At 53.5% G+C, this 22,192-nt stretch overlaps 1 protein-coding gene across 1 annotated transcript in view; it reads right to left on the bottom strand.

The window, feature by feature from the left end:
* Positions 1-21,803, bottom strand: part of MYO1F (myosin IF) — a gene marked incomplete at its 5' end in the record, with an annotated part of 32,061 nt that extends 10,258 nt beyond the window's left edge. The window contains 16 exons of the mRNA XM_060146692.1: positions 1,080-1,161; positions 4,462-4,547; positions 5,718-5,885; positions 6,368-6,454; positions 7,282-7,368; positions 7,477-7,557; positions 8,325-8,521; positions 8,728-8,860; positions 9,100-9,234; positions 9,400-9,531; positions 11,488-11,577; positions 11,716-11,803; positions 12,192-12,286; positions 12,370-12,459; positions 12,860-12,997; positions 21,672-21,803. Coding sequence (XP_060002675.1) covers positions 1,080-1,161; positions 4,462-4,547; positions 5,718-5,885; positions 6,368-6,454; positions 7,282-7,368; positions 7,477-7,557; positions 8,325-8,521; positions 8,728-8,860; positions 9,100-9,234; positions 9,400-9,531; positions 11,488-11,577; positions 11,716-11,803; positions 12,192-12,286; positions 12,370-12,459; positions 12,860-12,997; positions 21,672-21,803 — 1,821 coding nt within the window. The remainder of the gene's footprint in view (positions 1-1,079; positions 1,162-4,461; positions 4,548-5,717; positions 5,886-6,367; positions 6,455-7,281; positions 7,369-7,476; positions 7,558-8,324; positions 8,522-8,727; positions 8,861-9,099; positions 9,235-9,399; positions 9,532-11,487; positions 11,578-11,715; positions 11,804-12,191; positions 12,287-12,369; positions 12,460-12,859; positions 12,998-21,671) is intronic.
* Between the last annotated feature and the right edge of the window lie 389 nt (positions 21,804-22,192).

The raw sequence follows: 22,192 nt of genomic DNA, 5'->3' as shown, positions 1-22,192 counted from the left end.
TGCGGTGGCTTCTCTTGTTTAACGTTTGTTGATGGAGTAACTGAGCACGCGGGAACATGTTGCCCAGAAATTTCTGCTTGTCCTTTGGGGCACAGTACTTTGGAAGCAGAGGATCATGTGTGTGTGTCTGAGAGGCTAGGGTTGTGCATTTTAGTCCCTCAGGGGAGACGAGAAGGGAAATTATTCCAGGTGGGAGGATCGGGGGAGCGGCAGGAGAGACCCCGGTGTGTGATCACAGCTCTGGGCCAGTGACTGCGCCTCTCTGAGCCTTGGCCTGCCATCTGCCAGATGGGACTAAGTCCCACCTCTGTAAAATGTCTTGTGTTTGCTGCCAGCACTGATAAGTGCCCCATATATGGTTATTGAAATATTATTAGGATGGGACACCCATGTTCATAGCAGCATTATTCACAATAGCCAAAAGGTGAAAACAGCCCAAGTGTCCATCAGTGGAGGAATGGGTAAGAAAAAACGGTATATCCGTAAATGGAGTATTATTCAGCCTTAAAAAGGAAGGAAATTCTGACACATACTTGAACCTTGAAGATATGCTCAGTGAAATAAACCAGTCACAAAAGGATAAATGCTGTCTGATTCCATTTATAGCAGGTCCCTAGAAGGGTCAAATCCATAGAGACAGGAACTAGATGGTGGGGGCCAGGGGCTGGGGGAGGGGATGAGGAGTGAATGTTTCATGGGGACGGAGTTTCAGTTTGGGAAGATGAGAAAGTTCTGGAGATGGATGGTGAGGGTGGTGGCACGAATGCAAACATACTTAATGCTGCTGAGATGTATACTTAAAAATGGTTAAAATGGTAAATTTTATGTATATTTTACCACAATGAAGAAAAAAGTGACATGACCAAAATACCAAAAAAACAGAAAACATTAGGATGATGGTTCACTTCTGGATTTAGGGAGTTAGGAGGACATTAAGGAAGCTGGTCCAAGCTCCTTAACCCCAGAGCTGGAAGAAGGCCCTGGTGAACAGGGTGCCAGAGGGAGGGGCAGAGGCCCTGGGATGGGGGAGGGATTGACATTGGAATGAGGGAAATGGACCCATCCCTCCCCATGCCCACCTTGATCTTGGAGCCGGCTGTACTGGGGCGGCCCTTCTTTTCTACATCCAGCTTCTCGGGAAAGAGCATCCGGAGGAAGGCCCTGGGCAGGGATAGAGGGGAGGTCGGAGGTGCAGCTAGAACTTGGATGCCCTCCCAGAGGTGGGCTGTCTAGGTGCCTGGGACCCAGAGGACATGCTGTACAGTACGGTTCTTCCTTAATGCTAGGGGGTGTGATGGTGAGAATCAGAAAGTTGGTTTTGTCCTTCTGGTTCCTTGATTTATTTGTACTGTTACTTTTTCCTCCATGACCATGTATGACTTGGGTAGCAAGTAAAATAGAACAAAGTTAAGCTAAGTGATGCAGCATCTCGGGCAACAGGGGCAGGTCCCCTGGGAGGAACCGTCTTACAGGCACAGGCTTGCACGTGTGTGCAAAGAAATATGGACAAGGATCTTGTCGCTGTAGCTCTGTTTGTGATAACCATAGATGGGCACAACCTAAGTGTCCATCAACAGGGGATCTGTTAAATTCACTCTGGTGAAACCGAGCAGGACCCTGTGGGGCCTTCCCGGAGACAGAATCCCCCGCCATGTCTCCTGCCTCTTGTTTTTAGAAAAGCTTTAGCCTCCCAGGCCTTCTCTGAGCAAATTTAATCAGGAAAGTGAGAACATGCAGAAACAAAGGAAAGCAGCCAAGCAAGACAAAATAATAATAGTTCAGCCATAAAACAAAGTTAAGGACTTTTAGTTCCTCCTCAAGGGCCATAGATAATATCCTGAGCCATATCCTTGAGTTGTTTTGCAGATATTAAAACCCCCATCAGGTAGAAGAAGGTAACTATATGCTGACCACCAGTGCATAGACCCCAGATTGGCTGGAACCAGAAGGTTGATGACGGAGATTCCAGAAACATCACTCTGTTACCTCACCATCAGCCAATCAGAAAATTGTGCACGGACCTGATCACACACCCTGTGACCCTCTCCCTCACACTGTCTTTAAAGACCCTTCCCTGAAAGCTATCAGGGAGTTTGGGTCTTTTGAGTATGAGCTGCCTATTCTCCTTGCTTGGCCCTGCAATAAACGCTGTACTTTCCTTCACCACCACTTAGTGTCAGGGGGTTGGCTTTGCTGCGCATTGAGCGAGGGGCCCAAGTTCAGTTTGGTAACATTGTTACATTCACAGCTTCTTCCTCCTTCTCAGTGAGATCTTCCCTAACCACCATAACCCAGAAGAAGTGGACTGCTTAATAGATGCAGAGTATGTGTTTAGGGTGATGAAATGTTTCTGAACCTAATCGTGGTGACTGTCATACAACATTGTGAATGTACTTAATACTTAATGCCACTGAGCTGTATACTTTAAAACGGGTAGAAAGGTACATTTTATATTTTGTGTATTTTATCACAATTAAAAGAAAGCAAAAAAAAAATGAAAGAATGATGCCCTTCTCACAGTCTACCCCTTACCAACTTAGTTTTTCTCCACACTCGTCCCAGTGGTTCTCACACCTCAGTGGGCACCAGAATCACCAGGGAAGCTTGTTGGAACACAGATAGCTGGGCCTCGCCCCCGGGGGTTCTCATTCACAGGTCTGGGCTGGGGGCCAATAATTTCTAACAATAATTTCTGGTGATGCTGAGGGTGCTGGTCCAGGGACCCCACTTTGTGAACCACAGCTCTAACTCTGTGCTTTACAATACGGCAGCCATGGGTCACACGTGGTTCCTGAAGCCCTTATAACGTGGCCTGTCCAAACTGAGATATGCTGTGAGTGCGGAAACACACACTGGATTTCAAAGAGTATGCAGGATGGAAAAAGAGAATGTAAGTATTTCATCAATAATTTTTTAGTACCGATTGCATATTAAAATGCTACTTCGGGTATACTGAGCTAAAGAAAACATTAAAAAAATTTCACCTGTTTTACTTTCTTAAAAAATTCTTTCACCGTTTAATATTCCACAGACAATTAGTTCTATGGTAAATCTCTTACTACAATTCTGTTTTTTAAAAAGAACAAACCCTAGACGAAATCTGACCAGCAGATGTGTTTTGTTAGGTACACATAGCTTTCTTTTTTCTTTCTTTTTTTTGTAAAATACACAAAACAACATACAATTTACCATTTCAATCATTTAAAAATGTACTATTCACTGGTATTAGGTACGTTTACATTGTTGTGCGACACCTTTTTACTTTTTAAGTGTGCTTACCAGAAAGTTTAAAACTACATGGGTGGTAGGAATGGGGATTGACTGCAATGTGGCATGAAGGATCTTTTGGGGTGATGCACGTGTTCCAAACTGGATTGTGGTGAGGGTTGTACAACTCTGAACATTCACTAAAAACCATTTCTTAAAATGGATGCATTTAATGGTATGTAACTTATACCTGAATCAGGCCAGTTAAAAATAACTACGTGTGTGGCTTCAGTTCTATTGGATGTGGAATAATATTGGACAGCATCGTTCTACATCAGTGGTTCCCAAACTCTAATGTACCCATGACTCCTGAGGTCTTGCTAAAATGCAGATTCTGATTCAGTCCCTCTGAGGTGGAGCCTAAGGCTCTATGTTTGTAATCAGCTCAGAGGATGCTGACGTTATTGGTCTAGTAACCACACTTTCAGCACTATACGAACCACTGTCTTAGAACTTTCACTCATGCTATATTCTATTTGCCTTTTCTTTTTTTTTTTGGTATGTGGGCCTCTCACTGTTGTGGCCTCTCCCATTGTGGAGCACAGGCTCCGGACGCGGAGGCTCAGTGGCCATGGCTCACGGGCCCAGCCGCTCTGCAGCATGTGGGATCTTCCCGGACCGGGGCACGAACCCACGTCCCCTGCATCGAGGCGGACTCTCAACCACTGTGCCACCAGGGAAGCCCTCTATTTGCCTTTTTTTCCCTCTAGTTCAATGTCTGTCTCACCACTTGGCTGTCAGCTTGATGAGAGCAGCTGTGTTCTCTGACCTGTTCAGTCCTCTACCCCCAAAAGTTCAAATGATGCCTGGTACACAGCAGCGCTTGAATAAAATTTTGAGGTATAAGAAGATGGAACCCGGTATGCTGCTGTGATCAGGGAGATGGATCCATACATATTAATACAGAAAAATGCATAGCGAGATGTGTTTTCACTGCGTAAAAAGGGAAGCTGTCCACACCAGCACAGATGCTTGGGTTTGCAGAGGGCAGCGTTGGAAGGGCCATAAGGAACTGCTGCTAGGGCTCCCCCTGTGGACCTCGGGCTACTGTTTAATCAGAACCAGTCATTAGAAACACAGCCACCCCCCCAAAGTTTATGGCATGATGGGAGCTCTGGGGAAGATGGGGTGGTCTCTGGGCCTCCCCCGTCCCCACAAGGAGTTGCCCAGAGGCTCCCGCCTGGGACCACTCACTGCTCACTGGTCTGCATCAGCTCTATGAGGTCGGAGAAGAGGACATCACGGTTCCTCTCGCAGAAGCCGTTGACATCATAGGATACCTGGAGGAAGGCGGCGTGGCGGGAGTGAGGGACTTAGGCAGAGGGTCGGGGGGGCGTCCTGTGGGGGCCTGCTCTGGGGTGAGAGGACTGGGTGGTGTCTACAGTTCAAAATAGGGGGTCGGGGGCAGCATGGACCTGGGGGCCCTGGAGGTCTGATGTTCAAGGTGGGGTTGGAGGGTTAGGGCTACAGTCTAGGTCAGAGGTGAGGGAAGATAGGGGTTACAGTCCAGATTAGGAGGCGGGGGCTGCAGGCTGGATCCGAGGGATGGGGAGGTGACAGTTAGAGCTCAGACTGGGGGGTGAGGGGCTGCAATCTTGGCAGGGGTGGGCCCCGGGGTTCCACGACTGAATTTGGTGTCAAAAGGTCAGATTGAGCATCTGTATTGGGGTTGGTTGGGGGGCAGGGGGCCGGGGGACTGTGTCAGGAGGGTTACAGCACTGGCTGGGGGCTGGTGGTGGTGGGGGCTTTGGCCAGGCTTGTGGGCTGGGTCTGCCATCCCCAAGGGTGGGGGGCCCTGCATAGTTCCTGTCTGGGCTACTTCCTGCTGAGGGAAAACGGGAGCTCCAGCCCAGTTTAGGGATTGGTGGGCTGCAGTATGGCCAGGGGACCCCTGAGGTTCTTCGCTGCCCATGTCAAGGTCAATGGGAGAGTCTTCAGTCTTGTAAGCTGGGGAGGGGGACCATGGCCGGGGTCGGAGGCCCCTGGATTTCTAGAGCCTTGGCTAGGGGTCTGTAGGTAGGGGGCTCCAGCCTATCGTGCAGGTGGTGGCTGGCAACATGGCCCTGGGGACTCCAAGTTGAGATCAGAAGGAGGGGGGCTGTGTCCTGGTTCAGGGGGATAATTGGGCTTACAGCTCAGATTGGGGCTTGGGGGTCTGCTGCTTAATTTGGTGTCGATGGGGGGGGGAGTTTGTGTTCTGTAAGTGGGGGGCGCTGTCCTGTTAGCTGCGAGAGCTGTGGGCTTGATCAGGGGCCAGTGGACTCCACAGCCCTGGCTGAAGGGCCATGGGTTGGGGTGACAGGCCAGTTCTTGGGGGTCAGTGGGAGGGGTGTCTGTGTTTTTGGCCAGTCGGGGGAGGGCTGGAGAAGGGGGTCGGTGGAGCTCTTCAGCCCTGGCTGGGGGTCTGGACCGAATCCCCCTGGGGCCCATGGGGCGGAGGTGGGGCGCACCTTGCCCGCGTAGTGGTGGATGACGAAGCCGGCACTCCAGCTGTTGAAGTGCTCGTGGGTGCCCACGGCCGCCTGCAGCTTCTGCAGCAGCGTCTGGTCGGCGCCGCCGCCCGTGGCGTGCATGGTGGCGCACACGTCGTCCAGGACGCTCATGATGCCCGGTGGGTTCTGCGGGAGCGGGCGTCGGGTCGGGTGGGCGGGGTGGGCGGGGCAGGGATCAGCCTGGCCCGGCCCTGCCCCCATCTCGCTCATTGGGGAGGGAGAGGAGAGGCTTCCGAATACAAGAGCAAAAAGGTGCTGGTGGGGGGCCCAGCTCGCTGGTGCAGGATAGGGTGGGGGACCCCATAAGGGATCCATGCCTGTATCCCTTCCCCAGACTGAGATGGTGGGGGGACCCGTCAGCTTTGACCCCTCTATCCCCAGCAGCCTGCCTGGGGGGATGTTTGTTGAGTGAATAAGTGAAAGGTGAGCAGGTAAGCAGAGTGAATGGGCAAGGTGGCCGACAGGTATCGTCAGTGGGGCTCCATCTGCCCAAGGGGGAGCATGGGTGAGAAGGGCCTACGGGGGCTGGAACCGCCCCGGCTCTCCCAGCTCTCCCAAGTCCAGCTCCGGGGCCCAGTGAGAACCCCCACATCTGCCCTGGCCCTCACCAGCTTGTTTTCGATGAGGTCACAGACGATTTTGTTGTTGAAGTACTGGATGGGGGTCCAGCGGATGCCCTCCTGTACGTACTCCTCCTGGTGGCGGCAAAGGGGGCAGGGATGGGACCAGGTGTCTGGGCAAAGAATTTCTAGAATTTCTAGAATTTGAGCTTCATGAGGATGGGTGAAGGAGGTGTGACAGATGTTCCCCCCCACCCCCCATATAACTCCTCTTCCCATCTCATCACTTAGGACTGTCTCTGATAACAAAGCCCATTCCCCCGTGTGGGGCAGGTCAGAAGGTTCCCCAGGGGTCCAAGAATTGAGCCCCAGTTGCCTGAAGTGTGACCTTCTCATGAATACATGCTATTTAGCTCTTTAAAAATAAATCCCTTTCTGGGGACTTCTTTGGCGGTCCAGTGGTTAAGACTCTGCGCTTCCACTTCAGGGGGCATGGGTTTCATCCCTGGTCGGGAAACTAAAATCCCACATGGAGTGGCCAAAAAAAAAGAATGGTGGTTTAAAAAAAAAAAATCCCTTTCTCACTTCCTCAGTCACGTCCTGGTATTTGCCCTGAAACCTAGTCTCAGGCTCTGCTTCTATGGGACGGGTTGAATGAAAACAGCAGGGATTTTTGTCTGTCCTGTTCATGGAGGTCTCCCTAGCACTGCAGACAGTGCCTGGTACGCAGCAGGTGCTCAATAAATAATTGAGGTGTGAAGGTGTGAACAAAGAAGCTATTCCCTAGCCCTTGTCAAACCTTCAGAGGCAGAAAACCTCTCCTGAAGGAAGGAGCTTGGACAGGTCAGCAGAGACAGGTGCCAGTGTGGGGCTGGGGTGTCCCCGGTTGCTTGGCAACCTTCATGGTCCTGCCCCCACCCCCAGTGTCCCCTGCTCCTGGCCACTTGGATGCCCTTGCCCACCTGTTCAGCCTTCAGGGTGAGTTCGATAAAGATCTGCTGTAGCTTCTCGTTGACGAAGTTGATGCAGAACTGCTCAAAGCCGTTTTTCTGCCAAGAGAGGGAAAGAATGCTTCCCTAAGTGGACTGATACTGGAGGCTCCGGGGCCACTGGGCCACCCTAGAGTGGCCGTGGGCTGGTGGCAGTGTCATACGTACCTGGAAGATCTCAAAGCCGTAGATGTCAAGCACACCGATACTGTACTCCTCCTGGGGCTTCTGCATGGCACGGTTAATGGCCTGTGATGTGGTGGGGACACTAGGTGAGTGGCCTGCCACTCTCTTGAAATGCTCTTAGCCATGTTCACAGGCTGGGTACCCTCCCACCAGTTTCTCTCCTGCCTTCCCCACCTCTGTGCATACCCATACCCCCATCGGTCATTCCTATGAGAAATCCAGGTGTGAGAACATCCGGGTTCCTGCCTTGGGAGCTGGCTCTGCCCCTTAACCACTCTACACCTCTACTTTCTCATCTTTAAAATGGGTAACAGTAGCAACTCTCTTAGAGGTCTATTCTCTAAGAGTTAAATAAACTGATGCTTGGAAAACAGAACCACAGTGGACACGCATTAGGTGCTATGGAATGTTGGCTACTGCAGTCACTATTCTTGACCTTGACGCGTCCCATTCTCATTCACCCCCGTCTAGTCCATCACTTTGTCCTCCTGACAGCGCCCCCCGCCACCTCGTGGCTCTCAAATGCACCCACCCCTGTCCATCCCGACAGCCCCCATCTCAGTCCAGGCCTGGACGTTTCCAATAGACCCCTCCTTCCTGGGCTCCATGCCACAGCCAGGAAGCCCCTAAATCTCCCATCAGATCACCTCCTGCCCTGTTTGATGCCTCCTACGGCTGGGCATTGGTGAGGTCATGCCCACCAACCGGTCATGACAGTCCAGACGCCGCCCCCGCCCCCCTGCGCCCCCCCCCCCCCTGCCGCTGGGCTGGTCCAAGCCCAGGGCCTGGTGCCGTCCCCGAGCTCCTCTCCCACCCCCAGCCCCACTTGCCTCTACGAGGAAGTCGAAGAGACGGGAGTAGAGCCCCTTGGCCAGAGCGTCCCGAGTGTAGGCCGCCTGCTCCACGTTCAAGGTCACGTCAATGGACTCGCTGCGCCCGCCCCAGCGGCTGTCCATCTTGCGGCTGGTCAGCTTCTCCTGCAGCCGCCCGCTGTCAATGCCCAGGAGGTAGGCGGGGAAGGCCAAGACTGCCAGGTGATGGGGCGGGTGGGGGGAAGGGAGCAGCCGGTTGGGCTCTTGGGTTTCGTGTGAGCGCCCCCCATCTCTCCCCATTATGCCCAGTGACACCGATCTTGTCCTCATGGAACCTTACCCCCAGGGGGCCACCCAGGGAGGAAGCAGGTCACACAGGCATACACGCCTCCACCCCGCCCTCCACAGCACCCACACTCACGGTCTGCGCTCTCCACCCGGGCATAATTCCCATCTTCGCAGAAGCTGATGTTTCCCAAGTGCAAGATCCCCGCCACAAGCTGCAGGACCAGCTGCTGGACATTGGCTGGGATCCCGATGACCTGCATGGCGCTCTGGGGGCACAACAGGGGCAGAGCCTGTGCCACAAGTCCCGACCTCCAGCCTGCCCCCTGGCTTAGGTTTTGGGGGCCATGGCACAGACTTGGGGAGTCAGGACACCGGGGCCTCTGTCCTGGCTCTTTCACTCATTGGCTCTGTAACCTTGGGCAAGTTCCTTCCCCTCTCTGGGCCTTGGTTTCCCAATTTGTAACACGGGAAGTTTCCCGGGGCTGTAGGGGCAGCTGGCGCTCACCAGAGTCTCACTGAAGTCGCTCCGGTCATCGGTGCCGTCGACCTTGTAGGTGTCTGCTTGGTTGAGGTAGTAATAGTAGTCGGGGGTCATGAGTCCCAGGTTCTGCCGCTGCTCCTGAGAAGCCCCTTCCAGCAGCTGGAGGACAAACGATCCTCACGCATGTGGTGATGGACAGGCACAGCCCTCGTAATCCCCGAGGCTCGCTGTCATGGGCTTCCAAATGCTGACCCTCCCACCGTCTCCCCCCGGGCTCCAGGTGGGGCTCCCTCTGCCCCAGCCCCACGGCCCCCTTCCGTGCACCTGGTAGTAGATGTGGAAGTTCCTCTCGTTTTCATTCTGCATGACCACTCGGGATTTCTCCAGCAAGAAGTTGGAGATCTTGCCCCCGTCTGGCTCCCCACCGCGGCTGAACTGGATCTCAAAGTACTTGCCCTGAACCCGAGAGAGTCACGTCAGCCCTCCCAGGGTCCCAGGGCTGCAGGTGAGGAAGGATTGGGGATCGGTCTTGTGAGCCTGGCCTCTTTGTAGCTCTTCGCCACGTGACCTCAAGTTGCTTTCTTCTCCTCACCTCCCACTTATTGTTCTTTTCACCAGCTCTTCCCTCCAGCCTTTGCTTAAGCTGTGTCCTGGGCCAGGAATGCCTTTTCCTCCCTCTCTGATGATTCAAGCCCTCACTTGGGGCATTTAGCCCTGTGCCTGGCACAGAGAAGTGTCACAGTTTATTGACAGCTCCCCAGTCCCTTCACCATAACACAGAGGCCTCCATGTCTCTGTGGAATGCTACTGGTTCCAGTGATCCTGGGTGTATCCCATATGTTGTCCCTGAGCCCAGAGCAAGGGACCCACACCATCTTTGGTCTCTGACACCATCTGGGTTCTGGCTGGAGGTTGGAAGGCAGACTTCCAACCTCTGGCTGGAGGTTGGAAGGCAGACAAGCCCCTTATTTCTCCTTTCTGCCACCTACATCCAATTACAATACAAATGACATCATCATACTACACAATTAAACACCTATAATGTATGACAAATACTTATTCTATTGTATAATAAAACTATATAAAATAAAATAAAATGACATATTTTTGAGATTCATTCATGTTTTGGTGTGCATTAGTAGTTTGAAAACACAGACTGTGTGATTCCATTTATACGGAGTTCTAGAACTGCTGAAACTAATCCACGGTGAAAAAAGAAAATATCAGAGTGGTTGCTTCTGGGGTAAAGTAGGAGTAGAGATCAACTAGAAAGAGACAAGAGGGAATTTTCTGGAGAGATGGTGATGTTCTGTATATCAGTAGGGGTGTGGGTTGCACAGGTGTATGCATTTGTCCAAACTCAGTGAATGGTCCCCTTCAGATTTATATATTTTGCTGTTACTTTAAAAGAAATAAAAGAGAACTGCAAAATTATATTGGACTATAATTAATGATCTACATGCTGAAGTGTTTGGGGGGAAAGGTATGATGTCTACAGCTTAGTTTGCAGTGCATCAAAAAAAAAATGGATGATGGCCGCTGGGCCTGTGCGTCTGGAGCCTGTGCTCCACAATGAGAGAGGCCATAGCGGTGAGAGGCCCGCGTACCGCAAAAAAAAAAAAAGGATGAATGGAGATACGATTAAGCAAGTATAGTAAACTATTAGTGTTAGAATCTAGGAGATGGCATACAGGCGTTCAGTGTAGTATTCATTCAACTTTTCCATGTATATGAAAAATTTTACAATAAAATGTTGGGGAAGATACTTCAAATATAATTATATTAGAAAATAAAAATAGAGCTAATAACTATAACTAATAATATTTAGGGAAATTAAAAAACATCATTAGTGTCATAATTCATTAATCCAGTTCCACGTTCAGGCATTTACTGAAATTATTGAGGTCTATGAGATGGATATTAACATCATCCCCATCCCAGCAGAGGAGCCCCACAAGGTTACATTGTTTTTCTTTGTCCAAGCCATACTTCTAAGCCGTGACAGAAATGGATGACAAATCCAAATCCGTTTACCTACTCTGTCCTCCATTAGGCTCAGCATGGACCTGACACAAAGAAGGACTCCAAGAACCATATGATGAAAGAAAGAATGAATGAGGGAATACATGGGACCTGAAATGTGAATAGGAACAGACGTAGCCTGGTTGCAGCCGGGGGAGGAGTGTTCTTGAACACTACACAGACATGTCATGGCCTCCACAGATATGCTGATGGGGGGACTCTTTTTCAGATGAACCATGAACAGGAAATGAGTCTCCCAGTAAGGAGCAGTATTTCCTGTATTCTTGAGAATACAGGTGGGAGAGAGAGAGAGAGAGAGAGGGGGGGGGGGGGAGGTCAGTGAGTCAGTGTGGAGGGAGCATCTGCTCCAAGCAGGCTGCAGAGACTCACAAAGCGACTGGAATTATTGTTGCGCACAGTCTTGGCATTGCCAAAGGCTTCCAGCAGTGGGTTTGATTGCAGGATGATGTCCTTCACATGCTGGGGAAAGAAGCAGGTGGGGTGGGAAGAGGTCAGACTGACGGGGCGGGGGGGGGGGTGTGTGGGAGCTCAGGGTGGGGGGGATGAAATACCGTGCAGAGTGGGGAAGACTCAGCCCTTCTTTCTGTTTCGCCTTACCTGGACCTTCTGGCCTCCGCCCGACACCTTGGAGATGTAGCCCATGATGTATTTAGCTGCCACCGTCTTCCCAGCTCCGCTCTCTCCACTGGGGATGGGCGAGGGAAGGAGTCATGAGTGACCAGGGGTGGGGGAATTGCTCTTTCAACTGTCTGATCAATCATTCATTCATTCACTGAATGAATGACACCTACTGTGTACCAGGCAATAGTCCAGGCACTGGGGATACAATAGTGAACAAGGCAGATCCAAGTGTCTGTCTTCCTGACATTTAGATGGGACAGATGGGCGATAACAGAATGAATACATAAAATATCTCATGGGTCAGATGGTGACAAGAAAAGTAAAGCAGGGCCAGAGGCGGAGAGGGGCAACAAGGCTCTGTTTGGATCAGGAGTTCCTAGTACCCCTCCCTGGGGTGATGATGCTGTTTTAGCGGGACCTGGGCACGAGGGTCTGGGACCCCCACTCCGTACCTGATGATGACACACTGGTTCTCACAGTCAATGAGCATGTTCCGGTACATGTTGTCTGTGAGGGCATAGATGTGTGGGGGATTCTCGTACTGGGCCTGGCGGGGGAGGTCTGGGCTCAGCCTAGGGCTAGGGCCCCGGGGGTCCTGGGGCTGTGCCTCCCACCCGGCCCCGGCCTCACCGCGCCCTGGTAGAGGTCGATCTCACGGTCAGTGAAGTAGGGCATCTGCTTGAAGGGGTTTACGGAGATGAGCACGGAGCCGATGTAGGTCTGGTTGGGGGAGGGTTAAGGGCCATGCAGTGTCCCGGCAGGCTTTGTCCCTCAGATGCACCCTGGGTCTCTTAGGAAAAAACTGATCTGGATCCAGAATGGGGAGAATAGAATATGCTGTGGCTGAGCTACCCCTGGGGCAGAGGGAGCGGTGAGGGCCAGGGCCACCCCCAACCGGGGCCCTGCTGTCACTCTGCTGTCCCCTGTCCTAACACCCAGCGCTCTTACTGCCCATCCCCCCACCCCATTCCTGTGCTCAGTTATGTGTGTCCCTTCCATGCTTCAGTCCCTCTGCCATCCTTCTCTGCTCTCATCCGCACACCATCTCTCCATCCATTGGTCAGTTATCCTCCTGTCCCTCTGTCTTTCGTCTGCCCACCCCGCCCGCGGCCCAGGGTACAAAGATGTAGTCGTCCATGAAGCGCTTGCGGAGGTTGCCCACGATGGCGTCCTCGGTGATCTGGGGCAGCAACACCATGTCGTCCACACCACTCTGCTTCACGTTGTGGCTCTGCCAGTGGAAACGCTCCTTGCTGCCCTGGGGGTGGGGGCCGCGGGATGGCGGTGAGCCCCTGCAGGGGGCGTGGCGGGGGATGGTGCCTCAGCACCCCCTGCTGGCTCACCTCCATCATCAGCTTCTGATGCTGTCCCCTTCCCCACCACCTCCCTTCCTTCTTCTGCATCTCCGGGACACCAGGAGAGGCAGGCAAGGTCTAGTCCCAAAGGAGGAGGCCAGACAGAATGACAGCTCGGATACACCCCTCAACCCTCTCTTTTGGTCCCGCCATGCCTCCACTTAGTATCCCGTTGCCATAGAGGAGACAGTGATGCCTGGCCCAGCAGGGCAGAGTGTGCTTGGGACTCTGGTGGCTGTGGGAGGAGAGGAGGGTATCAGAGAAGGCTTGATGGCGGAGTCCCCACCCTGCTTCTCACGTCCCCAGCCCCGCTCTCCCTGCCTTGGCCCAGGCTGAGTCCCTGACTTCTCCATGGCATTTGACCTGCTGCCACCCCTTCCACCTGGAGATGGATTCCTTCCTCCCATTCCCATCCTCCTCCCTCGGGGTCATCCTAGCCCATCCCTCTGAGATTCTCTCAGCCACCATATGTCTGTGATCTCTGCTGCTGTGCCTGGCTGGGACTCTGGTCCTCAGCTCGCACAGCCTTCCCACCACCCCTGCCGTGGGCTTGTCCATCCTCAGAGAGTCAGCTCCTGCACCTTCCCAGGCTCCCACTTTGCCTTCTCATTTCCTCCCTCAACTTTTCATCAGATGACACCTTCCTTAGGCCCCAACGAGGAGACTCAGACACAGGCGCTCCTCAAAACCCTTCCTCCAGGAAGCCTGCCAGGAATGCTCTCTCCTTTCAGCCCAAATGAACTCATCCAGTGCCTAAAACACTCAAGCACACTGGCTCTCTCAGGTCCCCTCTGCCTCCATTCAATATACCCCTGTCATGGAGGAGTCCAGCACACAGAGTGATGGTGGCTTGGAGCTCTCCTGTCTGGTGAACTCATGCTCAGACAAGATGTCCCTCCTCTGGGAAGCCCCTTACCCGCCCCAGACCTGGAGCTCCTGGAGGGCAGGGATTGGGATTGAGTCCTTGCTAGTCCCAGCAGGGAGGACCTATCGAACAAACAAGGGACAAGGGCAAAGAAAGAAACCCAGCTTCAGAGGAAAAAACCCCCAAGAGCAAAGATGCTGGGAACGAAAGTCAAGTCTTCAAAGATGACCAGGGTTTGCCAGGCAGATTCTGGGGAATGGAGATGGTGCGCTGGGCCCATCTGGGAAGGAATTCAGGCAGGGATCGAGCAGGAGGGTCAGCATGGGCAACTGTAGGGCAGAGGTGGATGAGAAGCCAGTCTCACCTGGGGGCACTGGGGAGCCTCCTGAGCAGGGGAGGTGCTTGCTCAAATTCTGGACATGCTGACAACCCTGGGGGCATTCGTGGAAGAATACCCACAGACACTAAGTGAGCCCAGTCTTTGGTGTGGAGTAGATCTGGGTTCTAATCCTGGCTGTGTGACCTGACAGTGCTCAGAGCTTCAGTGGCCTCATCTGGAAAATGCGAGAAGCAGCCTCACTTCCCAGGGTTAATGTGAGGGATTAACGGTTTTGGCGAAAAAAGTGGGGTAGGAGGATGATCCCCGGGCAGAGGGACACTTGACAGAATTAACATTCACCAAGCATCTACAACCTGCCTGTTGCTGGAGGCAGGTGTCACCAGTATTACTGGCAATCCTCACAGCAGTTCAGTGTGGTGTAGGCTAGGAGGGAGACTGGGACTTGAGAAGTATTTGACCCTTGACCAAGGATGCAGCGAAACTGTTTCCAAGGATGTGGGATTCGAATCTGGGTCCATCTGACAGCAAAGGCCAGGTTCTTGCATCCACGCTCATGAGTGGCTGTGACCCAAGGGGTGTTTGGGGTGGGATGTGAAAGCCGAGAAAGGTTTTTTGTTTTTTGCGGTACACGGGCCTCTCACTGTTGTGGCCTCTCCCGTTGCGGAGCACAGGCTCCGGATGCGCAGGCTCAGCGGCCGTGGCTCATGGGCCCAGCCGCTCTGCGGCATGTGGGATCTTCCGGGACCGGGGCACGAACCCGTGTCCCCTGCATCGGCAGGTGGACTCTCAACCACTGCGCCACCAGGGAAGCCCCGAGAAAGGTTTTGATCAAGAGCAGGGAGAAAGGGTTCACCAGGCAGAGTGAACTGCCTGGGCAAATGTGCAGAGGTGTGACCAAAGCAGGAAGAGAATTCAGAGGAGGGGGGTGGGCAGGACTCAAACCCCTGAGACTGCTTCCAGGCTGAATATTGAGAGTGAGGTTTTCATATGACAAATACCATCTCATTTCTCTGTCTATGGCTTCCCATCATTGCCACCTCCATGCATCCACTCTACAAAGAATTCCTGAGCACCTACTTTGTGCCGGTAACTTAGGACTTTGGGAGGAACTCTTTCAGTTCCTCACCGTGTTGCCTCTAAGCCTTTGCACAGGCTGAGCCCTCTGCCCAGAACACCCTTCCTGCCTGGCTAATGCCAACCCATGCCTTAAGGCTTGGCTCAGGTGACGCCTCCTCCGAGAAGACCTCCCTGACTCCAGGACAGGTCAGGTGCTCCCTTGGAACCCCCCAGCCCCCAGGCATCCCTCACCATAGCCCCATCCATGTTCTGGACGTCATGCACAGTAGCTGGGCTGTACTGCTCCTGGGGGTACTTTAAGAATTGTGGGGGAATTCCCTGGTGGTCCAGCGGTTACGACTCCACGCTCCCACTGCATAGGGCACGGGTTCAATCCCTGGTTGGGGAACTAAGATCCCTCATGCTGCAAGGCGCGGCCAAAGGAAAAAGAATCGTGGGAGCATATTTGGTTGTTCCAGGGATGGGGACATGGCTGGCATTTAAGGGGGCCATAGGTCCCCTTAAATTTGCACATGTACCTAATTACATTATTTTACAAATACATAATCGTCCTGCCCTCAGCTCCCCACCCCAACCCAGCAGAAGTTCATGTAAGTGACAAACCTGTTTATAATCATTGGAACCGAGAACCAAAACCTATTTTATGTATAAACAGAAGACCTATGTATTTTGTGCATGGTTGATACCCACTGCATTTTACAGGAAAGTGGCTATTGCGTAGCAAGGGAGGATTTAGTTTTGTTCAGATTTCACTAAGAAATGTCCAGCGTTCGGAAGCTCATGCTGCTAGTGAGGTTAACGTGTCCTGCTTGTGGCGGGGGGGCTGTCTCACTCGCTGAGACGCACTTGTGTCCAGGTGTGAGCACCTGGCCACTCCAGTGGACGTTCTTGGGCTGAGCACTTTCATCTTTCCATGCAATTTTATTCTGAATAACTTTCTCCTCGCCTTGCAGGGGGCCACATTAAGTGTTTTCGGAAGATGGAAGTCTGTGTGTTTCACTATTCCATTTCAGCATTTCAAGGGCACCTGCCAGGATGCTTGTTATAAGAAGGGGGTGCTGGATGTGATGCTCTGAGAACCCCAGGATGCAGTGGGAAGGGTGGGGTGGTGGGAAGACAAGGTTGTGAGAGCAGGAGGATGGAGGTGTTGGCAAGTGTGCCCAGGGCAGATGCTGAGGTTGGAGGAAGCCAGGACCTGGGGAGGCCTGGAGGTGACAGGGGCTGGTTGGGAGAAGCAGGGAACTGTTGACCGGACCCCCAGCTGCTGAAGAACTTCCACGCTCACTGGAGACTCAGAGGGACCCCATGGAGAGTGTTGTTGACCTCAGGGTCAGAAGTCGGATCTAGAGGTCAGGGAGAGAGGACTGCTTTTGGGGAAGAGGGAAAGAGACTTCGGGGAGAGGAGGGGTCAGGGGAGTGTATTTCCTGTTTTCAAGATGGGGAGGCTCTCCAGTGTGTTGGTGAGAAGAACCCATGTAATTCGAAATTCAGGGGTGAAGTGGTGTCATTCACGGACCTGGTGGGGTTGCTCTTTCCCTGAGTTGGTGTGGGGAGGTTGGGTAGGGGTGTGTAGGGGGAACTGGAAGTGGATTCTCTCTCTGGAGACCTCAAGGGGTGGGGCTTGGGTGGTAACCATGGTAACCGAGAACTATACATAACAATAGTTCACACCCCACTGGCATTTATTCTGCACCAGACTCTGGTTTAAGCTTTTTTCAGTGAATTACCTCACTGCATCCTCTGGGCACATGCCGAGGTCAGTACTCTGATTAAGTCCATTTTGCGGAAGAGAAAACCATGGCCCAGAGAGGTTAGGTGTCCTCCGCAAGGTCACACAGCAGGAAGGGAAGCCGGGTCTATGTCGGGGCTGGGGGGTGGCCGGGGTTGGTGCTTCAGGTCATATGAGGACAAGGAGAAGACAAGATTGGTCCTGTCCACGGTTTCCCCTTTGGGGTCACCCCAGTCCCCATGCTCTTGGGACCCTCAGGCTCACCTGAGACTCAAGACCACTTCCTTTCTCTGAGGTCAGAAGCCCCGAGGCTGGCTGTGTCTGGCTGGCTCTCCTGACCCCGAGGACTTGGTTCCTCTTCCTGTCCCTTCCTCCTTCCCCCACCCAGCTGAGTGGGCCTCTGCCTCTAGTGGTCCCTGTTATCTCTCCCTCTGTGTCCAGCCCCAGGCACCCGGGACCCCCAGATCCATCCTAGCTCTATGGGATCACAAAAACCACGGGGTTGTTTGTGGCAGAGCGAGAGGTTTTCCTCAAGAGGGTACAGTGTGAGGGAGGAGAGTCGACGATTTTGGCAAGGGATGGATTGGGTGTGAGGCCTGGCTTAACAGTCGGCTCCGTTGACCCCAGGGAGGCCACTTCATTTCTCCAAGCCTCAGTTGCTCCATCTGTAAGATGGATTCCATAATAAATCTCCTCTGTGGGTTTGCTAGGGGAAGTAAATGAGCCAGTGCTGAGAAAAGATGCACTGGGGTGCCTCAGGAAATGGCAGCCGGTGGCCCCAAGAGCATGTACTAGAAGTGATCAGTGGCTTGACAGGATAGAGAGCTGGTCGATGTAGACGCGTTGAATGAATAAATGAATGAAGTATCATTGGGATGAGACTGCCCCCTGCCCTGTGTCATGGGTGTCCATCTCTCTGTGACCCCCAAGTCTCCAACCGTCAAGTTGAAGCTGTTTGTTCCTTCCTTGGAGGGTGAGGGTACCACAAAGAGGTTGTGGTCATAGTTGACCGCAAGTCAAGGATGACTCAACTGGCTGGGGTTCTTGTGAAAGATAGTCAGGGGTCAGAGGTGGCTGGGATGGGAGTGGGGACGTAGATTCTAACTTCAGCTCTTCAGAGAGGCTCCCCTCAACCCACGGCAGAGGGTGTGGAGGGGTGGAGCTTCCCTGGTGCCAAAGGAGGGAGGGCCAAGGTGATGGCTCCTGTAGGGCTGGGGCATTGGGGCCCTCTAGTGAACACACTTCCTGAGCCCCTACTGTGCACGGAAGTAGGTGGGGACCAGGCCTAGTCTCTGCCCTTGAGTAGTTCAGAAGCAAGTTGCCCAGAGGAGACAGTGATCCCAGTCAGACGGTGCTAAGGAGAGCTGAGGCAATCAGAGAAGGCTTCCTGTAGGAGGCAGGCTTTGCAACATGAATGTCCCAGACCGTGTCAGTGGTGGCAGCAGGAGCCATGGGCCAGGAAGGCCTTGGGTGTGTGTGGGACACCAGGATCCTAGTTTCTTTGGAATAGAGAATGAGGCAGGGGTGGGCAGCCTGGAGAGTATGGGGGTCAGCCCACACCCCCAGGTGGCCTCTTACCTGGCAGGAGGAGGAGGAGGTTGTAGGTCAAGGTGGCTGTTAAAAGTGTGACCCTGGGGATCACTGAGTTGAAATCCTCTGCTATTTTGGGTTGTACGGCAGCTCGCCTAACCTCTCTGCCTCTGTTTTCTCATCGGGCAAATGGGAATATTGAGGGCCATGGACCTCACGGGGCAGTTGTGCAGATTCAACAAGGCCAAGCTTGTCAAGAAGAAACACTAGCTTCCCTCCATCGCCAGCAGCAGCAGCAGCGGCAGCCTGAAGCTGGCTGATCCCACAGGCACGGGGCACAGGGTCAGGAGGAAGGGCTGGATGAGGGTTTTGCAACTTGCCCTAACTGCTCTGGCCTCCCTGCTCCTGGGTGGTGATGAGCAAAGCCCCAGACTGGAGAAAACAACGAAACAGCCACTTCCTTCCTCGCCGGGGTCCTGTGCACTGTGGCTGCCAGCCAGCAGAGAGGCAGAGGTGAAGCTGCTCTCCAGTCCTGGCCATGCCCTGGCCCCCCGGTGTGCCCCTGGAGCCTTGGTCCTACTCAGTGGGGTTCTGGGGCTACACCCTGTGTCTGTACACCATGCAAACAACATTCTCATCTCTAAAGGCTCTCAGGTCTCCCCCTCCCTTGGGAGGGGTGTCTCAGTTTTCTTTTGGCCTAAACAGAGGCCGTTCTCCAACATGTGGGGACCCTTGTCCTTCTAGAGTCTTTCTTCCTAACTCTCTCTTGACCTCCCAGCCTTTTCCATCCATCCCCATGGCCGCCGCCCCTCGGTCAAGCAGCCGCATCACTGGTCTCCCTGCTTTATATCTGTACTTTCAGAACAACCATGATTACCCTCAGGTCACCACCATTATCAACCGAGGACAACAGATGGCTGCCTTTACCTGCCCCCCCAACCAAAGCCCAACAGAAACTGCTGATAACCTCAATGCCAGCACCACCAGCTCACATCAGACAGAAAAACACTGACGGATTCCACCACCTGTTTCCCCATCATCACTCACCACCATCACCACTTATTATCACCAGCACCAACAACCCATAATAACCAACCACCATTGACAATAACAACCGCGATCGCAAGATACTAGCCATCAACAACCACACATGACCCCTTAAAGCAGCCGTCAACCACACCCCTTTCCAAAACCAGGGATGCACCACCACTCGTCCCAAGACCATCACCCCAAATCAGCAATGAACGAGCAACGGCAAACAAACATCATCGTGACCACCTGACTTCAAATGATGGCCAGCTGCCATCGTTCCACAGATCAACCCTCCAGCTGAAGAGAACCAACCACCAACCACCAACATTCAACACTCGCTCGCACCAAAAGCAACCATTACTATCACCAGCCCACCCACGAGAACCGTGGGCACCACCAACTTGGGACAACTGACAGCAATGACCACCATCACAACCAATGGCACCAACAACCCAACTCCTCTATGGTAACCAAGGATGAGGCACATCCATCCACCACCACCGTGAACCCCCACCATGAATGAGCGTCACCCACAGCGGCAGTTACCGTGCATTGAGCACGTATTATGTGCTCTTTAAAGCACTTTACGAACCTTGTTTCACTGACTCTTTCGACACTCTTCCTGGCACCCATGACACCTCCAGGAAGATGTCAGCACCCCTAGACAGAGGGATTGGCCTCATGGATGGATTCCACTTTTTTTTGTTTTTCTCTCTGTGGTCCTCTTGCATGAGTTTCTCCCTTCCCAGACACGGTTGGCCAAGCAAATCATTGACTAAGCATTTCACACAGCTTCCTCAAGAGGGGCTGCTTTTCTCTCAAGTAACAAATCATTTCCTGTGTTCTTTTGATCAAGGAGTCTACCTGGCTTGGCTCTGTCTGGGAAGAGTTTCCATCCCAAGCCCAGAGCTCTAGCTGGTGGTTTGCTTGTGAATTAATCAAAGGGGTCCTTGGACAGTGATGCCCAATTTATCACTGACTTTCTGAAATAAGATGTTCTCTCTTAGGCTAAGGCAATCCTTGCCTCCACCTTGGTTAGCCGCCTGCCGCAACTGCCAGAAACACTACAGGTGTCACCACCAGCTCTGTGACTGTCCCAGCCACCCACCCTCATTAACAGAATGACAAAAAATGAAAGCTGAAGTGGTTTGCAGAGGCACGGAGTCGTGGAGTGACATAGCCAGCCCAGGCTCCCTCTTGATGTGTGTGACATGATGCTACCACATCTAGACCCAGGACCATGACAGTCTCCCCAACCCTGTCATCACAGTCATCATCAGACCTCAGTCTCCCCAGGTGGCAATGCTTCTGGCTGCAGTGTTTTTCCCTGCCACCCTCCCGGAGAAGGGTACCGGTGGTGGGACGGACATGCTGCATCTCACCAACTCCTGCTTCTGTGATTGCTACAGCCAGACCACCCCGTCGCCCACACCAGCGTGCTGTCACGCCACCATCACTGCAACCCACCGCCCATGTGACCCATCTGACACAGCTTCCCCTCCCAGCTGTAGACGCAGAGGGGCTGAATCCCAAACCCTCTGAACGTTCCAGTGGAGAGATTCCCCCAGACACCTTCCACATCTTGACAAACTTCCAAATATGACATATGTGGGAACTGAGACTCACAGAGGGGAAGTGACTTGCCCAAGGCCACACAGGAAGGTAAGGCACCAAACTCGGCTGGGAACTGGGCTCCCTAAGCCCCAGGAAAGGGATCTGTCCCTGTCCCTGCAGGCACTGTGTGATCCCTTAGGACCACCTTCTGTCCTCCAGTTACTGCTCCGTCCTTTGGTGCCCCATCCCCATTCTGGCATCCTGTCCACCAGCCGATGGGAGTTTGGTCCCCTGTGAGGGATGCTGGCAGCACCTGAGCTGCACAGAGGGCCCCCAAAGGGTCTGCTGTGCCCATTCTCATCATCCCACTTTCTGATGGTGGCCTCTAGGTGCCTCCACCTGGCTGGTGCCGCCACCCCTGCACTTGAGGGCCCACCCTGAAGGACTTACCATGGTGGGCGCTGGTGTCTGGGTCCCCGGGGGATGTCTGAATGGGTCGTGGCAGGGATGCAGGCTCAGGGGGCTCCAGGGGGCGGCTTGGGCATGGCCCTGTTCCTGCTGCTTCAGCGGACTCCCAGACCTAGTTCCTCTTATGACAGCCCCCTTCTCACTTCCTTTGACGGGAGGGGCCGCGACTAGAGGGGAGGGAAGCTGGGCCTGGGGGGCGGGGAGAGAGCCCAGGCAGGGCCGAGGGAGCTGGTTGTTCGGGGCTCTGAGCCTGACGGGAGAGGTTAAGGATGGATGACAGCCGCTGTCAGAACCCAGAAAGCCGCTTCTCCAACTCCTCTGGGACGCGGCTGCAGCAAACTGCGCTGCAGGTCAGCTGGCTGCACGACTGACTGCTCCTTCCTGGGCTTCGAAACCACTTCAGATGTGTGTCTCCTCTGGGCATCCCCGAGCAAACTCCCACCTCCAGAGCCGCTTCGGCTGGTCCTTCCTCCAGAAGGGACCTCGGGAGCCAGGTGTGTTTG

This window comes from Lagenorhynchus albirostris, chromosome 3 (assembly GCF_949774975.1).
Source record: "Lagenorhynchus albirostris chromosome 3, mLagAlb1.1, whole genome shotgun sequence".
In the NCBI taxonomy this organism is placed as follows: Eukaryota; Metazoa; Chordata; class Mammalia; order Artiodactyla; family Delphinidae; genus Lagenorhynchus; species Lagenorhynchus albirostris.
This window is presented reverse-complemented; position numbering and strand designations above follow the sequence as displayed.